At 36.7% G+C, this 12977-nt stretch overlaps 1 protein-coding gene across 48 annotated transcripts in view; it reads left to right on the plus strand.

Moving 5' to 3' along the window:
* Positions 1-12977, plus strand: part of Ptprd (protein tyrosine phosphatase receptor type D) — a 2293154-nt gene that overhangs the window by 2166458 nt on the left and 113719 nt on the right. For 35 of the 48 annotated variants that reach the window (XM_052717072.1, XM_052717069.1, XM_052717068.1 and 32 more), the window contains 2 exons: positions 3010-3021; positions 7041-7153. In XM_052717072.1, the coding sequence (XP_052573032.1) occupies positions 3010-3021; positions 7041-7153 (125 nt within the window). The remainder of the gene's footprint in view (positions 1-3009; positions 3022-7040; positions 7154-12977) is intronic. The other 13 variants (XM_052717085.1, XM_052717092.1, XM_052717093.1 and 10 more) reach the window with 1 other exon arrangement.

The raw sequence follows: 12977 nt of genomic DNA on the forward strand, positions 1-12977 counted from the left end.
AAAATTGAAAGTATCACTATTGCCATTACTATAATTAAGAAAATATTAATATTTTACTTCCTTATGCAAATAATGTTTAGAGCTGTCAATGGCCTAAACCAGAACTGGGTCGCATTGACTTGATCATTGCCTTTACCAGGTACACCTGCTCACAGAGTGATGGCTTGTGTCTAACAGCCAGCAGCTTTGGGTGGCTTGGCGTATTGATAAGTGTATTTTACCCTGCAACTTGAGGCTTTGAGGCTTTTCTTAATAACTATATTGATATGGAAATGGACACTATTTTATGTCACTCTGTTAATTTGACTTTTCTGTTATCGATCATTTTTATATCTATAATGCATTGATAACCAGTGGTAAAACTATTACTGAAGCCTTGTAAAGGCCTTAACCTACTTACTGACTCTTAAGAATATTAAACTACAATTGGCAGATTTATAGTATTACAAATATTACTTATTATGATTTCTTTGTAAAGATTTTCATAATTAATTTATTCAGTGACTCAACAATATAAATTCAGAAAAAAGATGCTAACAAGGCCTAGAAAAACAGTGGGATATAAATCAGGAACCTGTGGTCAAGGTCAACTTCTATGGCTGAAGGGCTAGAAAATCTTACCAACACCTCAAACTTTGTCACTTACAAAGAAAATAAATGAACTGTACAAGTGAGCTTTTAAATAATACTATTCCATAATCTGGAAACCTAAAAAGGTAATAGGATTGGCTTTATGTTGTTTCTACATTATATGTATATGTGTGTATCTAATTGTTATGTATAAACCCAGATTACCATCATCCATCCACCACTGACAATGAACATTCACCAGGCCACTCATTTCTTCCACATTCATCTACTCTGCACATGCTACATACGTAACACTCAGTAATTAGTTCCAGTAAAGCCTGAGAATTATTTAAAAAGAAAGTAAACATTTTAAAATAAAATATTAATATCAATTTAAGGGAAAATTCAAGATGGATGATAGTGTCTTTTTTCTATGTCATTGTGTGGGAAAGAAAGTACAGAATATGAGGCTAGAAAAATCCAAGGCATACTATAAGCAGAAGTAACATCCTTGGCCATGAAGAGAGAAATTTCTGTCCTTATCTTTAGATACTTGCGTGTAAATCATGAGGTAGATGAAAAACAAGTAATTTTACCTTTTCCGACTGTTCCTAGAGTCTCCTGTTTGCACATCAACTTAGACAAATTTCAACATTACCATCAGGCATATCATTGCAGTCTTTATACCTTGTGAAGAAATAGAAGTCCATACCTAACTCAGAGTCAGTGCTGCCTCCTGCCACCCAGCAGCCTCCCCTGCCTGGAGTCCTGGTCCTCACTCCTTGCTGTTCCTCATACCTTGATCGCACTTCTCATCTTTTATGTCTGAGATCCTACCTCTCCTCCCTCTATTCAGGCGGCCCTACAGCCCCCCTTTCCGTGTCCTTGAAGTTCTAGTTACTGATGATAGAACCTCTTGCATCTCTATAACTGCCCATTATCCTGACTCTCATGTTTCTCATTGTCTCCTGAGTGCCCAGAACAGAGTTACATTGAATATATGATCTTATATATATCCAATGGCATTCAATTTACTTTCCTCCAACTGTTCATTCCATCATTTCTTATCAGTTTCATCTTGGCCTATGATATAAATTTTCCTGTTTTTCAAGCCTTCAAATGTAGATATTTAAACAAATACGAGTGCATGTACAAGCTAAATCAAGCAATCCTGTAGGAGAAGAACAGTTCTGTTAATTAACTCTTCATCCTTTGATATAAAAGTCCAAGCAGCCTTTTTCTTCCACACAGAGGAGATTCTCTACACCCTAGTCTCTGATGAACTCATTGATTAAAAAGGAAGTGAGAAACGTGTACATAAGGTTGTTTTTGTTTTGGTAATTTTTTGGTTTTGAATTCAGAACACTAGGTAAATCACTTTACTTTTAAGACCAGAAAGAACTAAATAAAGAAAAAAAGCTAAATAAAATAAGCGTGATATCATTGTCATCCTTCACTGTGTGTGTGTTTATACAGATAAATGTGAATTTTTGTTTTTCTTTCTTTGATCAATGGACTGCATCGTCTGTAGTACTTGTGTCTACAACACAAAGCACTTTACCCCTTGCCTCCAAGTGAACATTGTTCAGATTAATACCTTCTGGAGAAAATTATAGTCCCTGGAAAACAGCTCCATATGTAAATAGTCATTGTATCATTATGCTGGAAGCACCTCTGAGTGACTGGTGGGTGTGTTTATAGGAAGTAGCACCCACGTGAGGAAATGTCTGTTTTTTCAATGGCTAATAATAAATGCTTCTGGGAATTAGCTGAGCTACACAGAAGGGGCATGCACTTGGGATTTATAATCACAAGTATTATATTTTCCAATACTTAAAATGCATTTAACCCTTTATTATAAAAAGATTTATGATTGCCTTACTTGTCAAGAAGGTTGGAAAAATTATTTCTGCTACTTCATTTCATTGTGGTGTAATGTTCCAGTGCTCAAAATTTTACTCAGTGCAATGCAGTTTGCAGAATTTCATGTCATTAATGAACAACATACTTCTTAGCGGAAGGCTTCATGTTTATAAAATTCTGCTCATTTTCATTAAGAACACGAGTTGTTTTCCTGAGTTAGATCTTAAAAGTTAAATGTCATGGTCACCATATACTTGCTGTATTAATTAATTTTAGCAGCATTTTTGTAAAGTAGTAAGTGAAAGTGAATGCACCAATGAAACCCACGCTTTCTTTATTCAGTGTTATAGTCTCATGGCCTCCATTTACTTCGTGATTAGAGGCCTGTAAACATTTTGATGCACTATTGTTTACTAATATGTGTGAGCTATGTGTCTCTGCTTGTGAGCACGACTTTTAAAAACGTGGTTGTCATGGTTACTCTTGTTACCATTGGCCAACTAACATTAAGCCTTTCTTTTTTCCTTTTTTTTTCTTTCTTTCTTTATTTATTTCGTGCTGCATTAAATGGAGCAGTAAACCTGACAGGTGAGGAGTAGAGACCAAACCCCTTCCATGCTCAGTAAATAAGCTACAGATAGACTTGAAGTGTTGGTGAAGTGAGGGTGGGGGCCCGCATAAAAGATCCTACCTAGCAAGTGGAAGCTGGACAGAGCCTACCCACAGGTGAAAATTTGGATATTAAAATGACGATGAAGAAAATATTTTGCCTTTATGAGAAGGAAACAATTTATTTCATTAAAACCAAATCTAGAAAGCAGTAAAGCCAGTCTCTGAATTACATGTTCAGGGGTAAATGAGTATATGTGTGTGTTGATGTGTCTGCAGGTTGGAAATGTGAGTTGTCCTGTAGACCTTTTGTTTCGTTTGTTTGTACCTCTTAGACAACACTCTTACCAAACCCAAAATTATCCCTGTGTCCCCCAGCCCTGATTTGCAATAACAGTAGTAATAATAATACCTAAAATACAATTAATGATGATTCCAGACTGCTTTCTACTGTTTAACATATGTATGCAAATATATACATATTTATTGATATAAATGTTTGATTCAAATTCAGCTAAAAGAAATATCTAAGAGGTCATCTGCCAGCACTACATTCTGTGGCCTTTAGTGTGTGGTGCCTGGGCCAGCAGCACTGGAATCGTTATTCCCTGAGAATTTTCCAGAAATAAAAATTCTTAATTCGCACCTAAGATGAATAAAGTCTCCAGCTTTGACAAAGTAGCCTATGTTTTAAAGTGCCCTCACAGCTGTTTTTTGTACACACTTACATTTGAGAACCACTGCTTGCATCGCTGTCTCTAAAATCACTCTAACACTGACTAGACAGGACTGTTAAACTTACAGGAGAGGGTCTCCTTTAGTGGACACCATGATTTGTCATTTATCCAGCAGAAAAGTACAAGCTGTTTTGTTTCAGCCAAAACACACAGCACTCGGAACCTACTTCCTGTTCTCAGGTTCCATTGTAACTCTGCAGGCATTTTACAGTTTATAATCCCTCCTCATTGTACTCACATTAGAATTTGACCGCAATTTAAGACATCATCTTCTTTTTCATCAGTGAAGGAACTGAGAAGACGGCCTCTAGCTGATATGCATTAAGATAGATTTGAGAACATAATTAGGGACATCAAAGCAGTAAAGTCTGAACCATTTTCTTTAAATATTAAGAGTAGAATTTTCATAGAAGAAGTTGCATTCAAAACCGGCCTCCGGATCATGACTCCAATCTTCTGAACAGCTCAGTTTGTTCTGGCATCCCTCCTCAGTGGGAGCTATGTAAAAGGAAATCAAAACAGCAGTTTCAATCATTGTGGAATGACACACACTCTTTAGTTTCTCTTTAACTACACAATTTCTCTATATGATATATACTTGTCATTTTAAGAAGTAAACGGAAAGTAAAATTGGATAACCTTAATAGGAAAACTGTAATAGGTAAAGTTTGAACGTTTCTGGCCACTGTTATAGTTTCTAATTGAAAATGAAATGATGGAACCTTGGAACATTTACCCCCCCAAAAAAAAAAATGCTATGGCTCACATTCATGCTAGCCTGGTGTAGGCTATTCCATCCTCTTCATATTTTATACTAGTAAGTTAAAAATTTAAACTACTTAGAATGCTTGCTGATCATAACCAATACAGTTTCTTCTGATTCTTTCTTATACATGCTATGTGTGTTTGAAAAACTCCAATTCTAGTAAATCTGTTTCTACTAGTAGTAAGGTTATAGGCAGCCACAATCATGCCTTAGGTTTTCATCAAACAAAGCTAAGAGAGTCTTTGATCTTGGTGGTCATCTCATCTGAGCAGACAGAGTGAAAGAAAAATTAGCTATTAGATGTCCAGAAGGCCCTTTCAGTCCATCATGAACTGCAATTATATGAGATGTATGACTTGTAAGTAATTTTAATCCCTTATTACGATCTTTCTGAGGCTCCTGTCCTGACAACTGGTGTAATTTCCAGCTTTCCTACTACAAAAAAAAAAAAAAATGGTTGAATTTCATTATAGAAAATTCCTTCAGCATAGCCAGTGTCACTCAGCCTGGCCTCTGGGAAAAAGAAGATAAGGAGGCTGTTTGATAATTCTCTTAAGAGTGAAACAGTTTCCTTGCCCAGATATTTCTAATTCTGCTTTCCATGCCCTTGAATAAATAGCACTTTGGAAAAGAAGAAAGACGCAGGTTTTAGTTATTGGGTCTGGCACATCAGTAAAAAAATGTACCTGTGCCTACTTACCCACAAAGGCCCAAACCTGAGAAAAGCCCTGGTATGTGACATGAAAGGACCAGCTGTGAGTATCCCGAGACCGACTGGCTAGCTGAATTCCTTGTCATTCATTAAGCAATGCTGCATCTTCAGTGATAAAATGAGTATCTCAGTGTTGTGAATCTGATACGCATGGCTTGATTGCTACTCTGAAAATGATCAGTTTGTCCTTCTTTTCACATGGGACCTTAGCCCCTGTCATCTTTCTCATTGCTCTTTTCAATCCTCCACCTCTTCTTTTCATTTTCATTTTCTGTTCCCTGTAACTAGAGGTGCCAGTACTGTGGGCACAATTCAGAACTACCGCTTTCCTTAGATTGACAGCGTGGCTTGGATTGGCAGTACCTTCTATCCTAAGGCTCTCCCTGACAAATTTAGATTGGAAAATGTAGTCCTGAGATAGGTTAATCCAAGGTACTTAGAGGACAAGGGCCTAATAGGACCCACCCAAGAAAATTCATTGCATCAAGGATATTTCACTAAAGCATTGCACTTGAGTAAGTCAAATGCACATCCTCCTTGTGTCAATCTTCCTACATCCCCTGGTTATTTCTATTTTGTGTAGATGAGCAGAGATGAAAAGATTTTCTGGCTAACCTGTATAGCATTGAATGAGAGAATACAACAAGAGCAATGCTTGCTAGTCATCCATAGCAATCGTATGAGAAATATACAGGAGAACTAAACACATTGAGGCACACCTTTCTCCAAATAAGAATTTTTGCTTTGAGCAATGACGAGATGCTACAGCTTTGACTATAGCATGGAGACTGCGCTACCAATATTTGGAAACGGGCAATCTGAAAAATGCTTCCATTTGCTACATGGGGTTTTCATCTAACTCTCTAAAAGAAATTGTTTGGGTTTGGCAAAAAAAAAAAGGATGAATAAATTTTATGAACAAATCTCAACACTTCTTATTTGAAAATTTAATTTTTGGCAGCTTAAGAAAGTATATCTAATTAAGTCAGCATTAAAACAAGTAGAAGGTGAATCATGTGAAGAATCACATTTATAGAAAAATCTGTTCAGGTGTTTTGAATAATCATCAGCATAGTTGGCAATTATGTAAAATAAAATTACTTTTTTTGTCTTTCTGTGTTTGACTGTCATTAATAAAATATTAAAGTTCATTACATAACACCACTATACACACCCCCTACTATCATTTTTCCATCCGATTAAGAAAAAAAGGAGATGTTTGTCTTTTGTAGTCCTAGCTCTCCTTCTAAGCATTAGGATAACTTAATATTTCAGAAATGTATTTCCTGCACTCACCTCCAATAGATCTGTATTTCGTAGCCACCAATTACATATTCTTTAAAAGAGAAAGTGGTGGGAGTGGGCATAGAGTTGTTGACTTTGAGGCTAGGCAGTTTTCCCCTGGTAAAATGTTAGGTTTGTCTACTGGAGGCATACAGTCCTATTGACGACTAATAGAACTAGTAGACAATAGAATTTCTGGGTGCATCTTAACAGTGCCCCTTGCAAACTTAAAGACAGATGACCTGAATTAATCATTTAGTCCCCAAGTCGAAGAGGGATTTGAGATTATCTGCATTAATAGAAGGTGTGCACCTGAAGAGCCCCTGCATCCTCACAGAAAAGTACTTGAACAAAGTCACAAAGCTATTTAATCATAAAGCTGTCTAAGAACCATCAAACCATAATGTTGAGCAAAGAATGGTATAAGGACTAGCAGGTTGGTTAGTTCTTTGTTTATTTTACTCATCTTAAGTCTTAAATTTTAATTTTCCCCCTATAGGAAGAGGGCAGAGTCAGAGTCCAGAAAAAGCAGTTTACCGAACAATAAGGAAGTCCCTTCACACCACCCAACAGACCCAGTAGAGCTGAGACGCCTTAACTTTCAAACGCCAGGTAAGAGACTCACTCCATCTTTCACAGAGTGTTCAGTTGGCATTGTCTTGAGAAGTGATATATCACTTAGTTTGACCATTTTGTCCATTCCAATCTTTTGTTTTAATATTGTTGAAGTTCACCTATGTATATAATCGAGAGGAATTTAAGTACTCTGTGAAATCTGAAATGGGACAGGGAAGATAAAGATGTGTGACCTGTCCTCAGCCTTTAGAGAAGTATCTGTCATTTTAATGGGAAAGACATGGTTTATTTATGTTCAGTGATACCAATCTGGTTTCTCATCTTATAAAGTAAATGCATGAGTAAATAGATTAATATGGCAATTGTTCTCAATAGGGTATTTGTTTCATACTTTGCTATCTGTGTTTATGGTACCATGAAAGAAGAATGTAGGAGGTGAAGGGAGGAAGAAAAGGAAAGGAGTGGAGACGAATACAGAGGAAGAAAGAGAAGGATGGATGGAATGAATGAACAATTTCATTTCTTTTAGAAATTTAATAATACTAAATTTCACTGACCAATTTAAGTTTCAGGGTGTAGAGATATTTGAACATATTGAGATATGAAACATATATTTTTTCTTAAAATAAAGAATATTAAGTGCTTCAACAGAGATAAAAAATACTATTCTGGTGAGGGATAGTTTCACAATAATATTACTTTAAGACTAGATCTACTTTGCTTTCTTCTGACCAAACTGTTTATGTCAAGTGAATGGCAAGTATCAAATGACAGAGAGAACTGAAAACATCACACTGAGCAGTTCTAAGTCCTTCCCACAGTGAGCAAGGCAAAGCATTGATCTAAAAAGTCTTTGGGATTAAGATTTGGTTGTAGTAATATACCCCACACTGCTGGCAGATGTCTTTTGTCTCTAATTAATATCTGAATGCTCTAACTCCCAGTGTGATACACTGTAGGTATTAAACTGTACATTCTCAATGAATTGCTTTGAACTGTGAGAATGTATGGCTTATTGTGTTTAACATATTTTTTGCATATAGAGGAACACAGTAATTACTAACTCTTCAAATGAAAGAGCTGTTCCACATTTTCAAGGTGGTTATACAATCATCACAAATGTTGAGTTGTTTAAAATTTGATTTAACTGAGGTTAGGCTTCTTTAAATTTGCCTATTTGAAGGCAAAAGCATATGCCTTCATAAGCATAAATGTCAGAGCAAATGTTCAAAAAACCAAAAGTCTCCTGCATATACTTTTTACATGACTGATAAATGTAGACTGTGAACTTGTCCATGATGCATGAACATATCTGAGTTGTCCTCCAGGGTCATTGCAGTCCTCTGCATGAACCATGTTGAGTCTCCCCATGGTGCTTTTTAAAGGCAATTTGATATAAAATACACTGGTATAGTAACTCTTACTTTGCTTCATTTTAAAATGCAAGTATACTGACTACTTCAGAATACAGTCAACTTCTTAATGATGAACCCAGCAATTCATGTACTTTCTCTACCACTTATCTCAATCCATAGAGGACCCCCCCAAAGCCATGGCATTGTAGGCCAAATTCTTCCCTATATCACATTCTTTATCCCCAGGATTGAAGTAACAGATTCCTCTCTGATGCTGCTGTGCACTACCTCTGTGTGGAATGTGATCTGTGCAGAAAGCAACCATGTCCTTCTAGCAGACATGCAATCATGGTGCAGTGTTGAATTAAGTGGTCAGATATCAAAAGAAAAGCACATGTGAGAGCCACCTCTCTATTCCGATAGCCTGACAGCAGGTCCTCAGAAAGCAAACCATGACAGGGAGCCTCTTGTCAAGGATGACTAACAGATGTAGGTGATGATGAGCAAGAAAACAGCAATGCTTCTTCCCAAATACTCCATCTTCAGGTGTCTTTAACTTATGCGGATGCCTTTTACAAATGTAGCCAACCCAAAAGTTCTCTTAAGAATGCCTTTTCTTAATGCACGTGGGAATATTAGATCCACTTATGGAGAAAATGTGATAAATTCAAACTGCCATGGATTGCAATTGATATATCATTTATGTTTCACTTGAGAATTTACTGAATTAAAAATGGAGATTTAAGTGTACAATAAGTTATCATTTACACAGAGTTACCCTTGTTACTGAATGGAGAGTGGCATAAAGTGAAAAGAAATGTGATTAAGAGGAAGAAAGGAAACATAGTAAAGGAAAAGAATAGCACAGAAGAGATTGTCCTGCCCCACCCAGCACAGCCCCTCATTCAGGAAGCTTTATCTGTGCTTTAGCTTGGAGGAACAATCCACTTAAGCTTGATTTGTCTCTGAAATAAACTCTTTTCCTCCCAAGCTGTAGAAGATGGGCTGATGTCCTAAACAATTGGCGATTTACAAATGCAATAGACTGAAGTGTTAGGGGCAAATGTGTAGAGATATGGCCATTTTCGTTAGCCTGTGTGGATTTCCACCAGTGAACTGCCTTAAAAACATGTCAAAGGGTAAGAGCAGAAGGTGGGGCTGTTAACCAAGTAACTGTCTGTATTTTTCCTCCTCTCTTATTCAAGGATCAGTGATTTTTCTCATGTGATAAACTCAAGTGACCCTTGATTAGATTTTGTTTGTCCTATGATTCTACTTACTTTTTAGTTTAAATTTCCTATATTTCATTATGTGAAATATGTTTATATGTATCATACTTACTAATCTGTAATTACTTGTCCCAAACAACATTAACAGTTGAGGATATTTGTAAATGGCATGCATAAGTAGGAAATTAATAACCCATGTCTTCACTCCTAAAAATATGACATGCAGTGAAATAAGAAAACTGTGATTTATATACCAAGGAGCTACCCCAGAACGTCCCCAGGAGAGCAGGTGATGCCACATGTGACAGGCTGTTAGGAATGATAAAGTAGCAAGCAAACACTTACCATGTGACACTCCATCAGTTGTGCAGGACAGAGGGAAGTACTTTGTATAACCCTCTGATTCTATTCTAGTTTTCTTTTTAAAAACTTCTTGTGAGTGATTGATAAGTTACATTTTATTTATTCTCATTAGAAAAGTCTACAGTTAAGAAGCGAGATTTTTTTTTCACTTTGATGGATGTCCCAGTCACATTGTCACATGGCAGTATTCTGACAGTTAACAGTACCACAGACACATTTTGATCATAAGCAAATCTAAATTCTGTCCACTGTTGCTTAGCTAAGGCAAAATTTTGTGTTCATATGCTTTTAAAATTTTGGACAGAAATCTAGTCCTGATGTTAAAGACATACTTGAGCATCTGAGCAAGCCAAGGGGACCCTGGCTCCAGGAACTGAACGCAGGCTGTCCTGTTTGTTAATATTATCCAGGAATATGTATTTCTTAGTCAAAGTTCACAGTACAGTATATAGACAGGATAAATTTGAGAGAACCTAGACTTCTTAATCCATTAAAATAATTACATCTTACATCAATAGGACCTCAGTTATTGGTGTGCTGGGCTTGACAGCATTATTATCGGATAGGCAGTTAGACATCTTTCTAATACTGGCAGTAACCTTATAAAGTTAAAGTGAAACCTGGGTAGAGGTATGTCACTCTCCTGCCCTCAGCAGAATAATTTAGGCAGAGTGAGTGGAAGAGAAAGGATAGGCAGTAAAGGGATAGATTAAAATTATTAACTCCTAGCCAATTTTTACACATCTTTAAGTTCTGTGAAGGGGGGGGGGGGATTCAATTATAAAAGAAGCTTTTAGAAGAATTCCTCCGACCACTCAGGTGGCTCAACAGGGAAGGGCTTCTCTTTCCAAGCCAGATAACTGAGTTCCACCCCCAGGACCCTCAGAAGGCAGCATACACAAGTACGTACCTAACATGAACATAGTAATTAACTTACTAAGTCTTACATGCGTTTTCCTAGAAGAAATGCTGTGTGAGTTAGGGGCCGTTGGCATCCAGGCTCCAAGCTAAGCAAAAGTGAACTCTGTCTGTTAACCTGCACAGCAAAGAAATAACTGCTTTTTTCCTTCATTGTAGACTCCACAGGACTTTAGATTACCTTCCCAGTATAACTTGCTTACAGTAATAAAAACAGTACATATTTCTAATGGAAGGAATTTCAGAAAATTAAAAAGTGATGCTTGTTGACATTGGATGTAGATGTTGCCTTATCCACTATTCACTGATATTATTTAAATTTTTATATGTCTGAACTTTTTCATAATTTTAAGTGGGAAAGGATCAAACAAAGGTTTTTCAAATAAGAAGACACTTTTATCTCATGAATTTCAATTCTTCTTTTTATCATATATTAAATAATAAAAGAAAGATTTTTTTATCATTACTCTGACCTTAACTGTGTATCTGCCCTCCAAGACTCTACACATACCCTTGTGAACTTTAGCTTGTATGTATGCCTCTAAATGCAAATATGCAGTAGGTGTGCAGACAGGGGACCATACACACCATTTTAACTTTGCAGCATGTAAATAGAGGCCTTTTCCAAGTTAGAATGTGAATGTTTTTTCTCCTTTTTGGCAGTTCACAGTGTTGATTTCATTCTGTTCTGCAGTTTCAGCGTGTGTGAAGCCCTTCCCTGTGCATGGAATCTACCTTTCATGTCGTGTAGATCTTTTCGTACCATTGACACAATTTCTGCGTCTCAGATGCCAGGGAATGTGACAGCAAAGACCTTCTGATAAAGATCACCAGTTAACAATATCTTTTTAGTACTATAAAATTTATTGACTGATAATTTTCCCTTTCTGGTCCATGGCCCCTAGAAAGGGGAAAAGTGAGTGAGATAAAGAACATTGTGTAAAGATGGTAATGTATAAGAAACAAAAAGAAAGAGGGAGGGAGGGAGGGAGGGAGAGAGGGAGAGAGAGGAGAGAGAGAGAGAGAGAGAGAGAGAGAGAGAGAGAGAGAGATTCATATTTGTGCATCTCCTCAGCAAAGCAAATTGAGTTTACTGTTGAGAGAAGTCTGTGTTCTGTCTAGTACATAGAAGTAAAGAAAGGGCAAATAGTAGTGTGGGACACAGTACTAGCCACCACCACCATGACTGCTTTTGCTGTCCCTGCTCTCCCCTCCCCTCACAAAGATACCCAAACACAACCAAAGGAGTCCCAGAATGGAAAAACAGCAGCCACAGCTCCATGGCTGCCTTTCAGTATGGGGCTGACCTTAGTGTGTTTTGCCTGGAAGAAAACATGGCTGGCAGATGATTGATGGTCTGTGAAAAACAAAAATAAACTCAGAAGAAGTTAATGTATCAGAGATTGTGGTATCAGCAGCAGACTTGCCTGCACAGTAGCCAAATGGATTTTGAGGGGTCATTGAGTAACTACCCCTGTCCACTGATGTTAATAATTGCATTGGTGCTGATGAAACCCACCTTTATATGTATATGTTTATTATCATCATGGTTCATTCTAAGTAAACATACAACCTAACAATAAAACATTTGTTCCTTGCATTTTGTACTGGTAAAACACTGATTCATTGAGTCAAAATGGTAAATTTTGAACATAAAAGGAACACAGTTTGTTCAAATCCCTCATTTTGATAAATCCTACAACAAAAATTAAATTTTAGTCTATCATTCAATGCTTACCTGAGAAACACTCTTAGGGAATATTTTATTTAAGATATACTGACCATAATTGAGTCAAATTGTTGTTTTTCCCAGAAGCAATTATATCTTACAAAGCAAAGTTCTCTTTGTTTTATTTATCATTAGCTTATAAACAAATTTATGAACATAGTAGAGTATTTGTATTTATCTCCTTTAAGTAGCATACAAATTATATTAAAATGTGACTATTTTTAGGAACTGAATTTCTCTCAATGGCTGCTAAGTCAGATACACTC

Source organism: Peromyscus californicus, unplaced genomic scaffold (assembly GCF_007827085.1).
Source record: "Peromyscus californicus insignis strain IS unplaced genomic scaffold, ASM782708v3 Scaffold_5__1_contigs__length_169319896, whole genome shotgun sequence".
Classification (NCBI taxonomy): domain Eukaryota; kingdom Metazoa; phylum Chordata; class Mammalia; order Rodentia; family Cricetidae; genus Peromyscus; species Peromyscus californicus.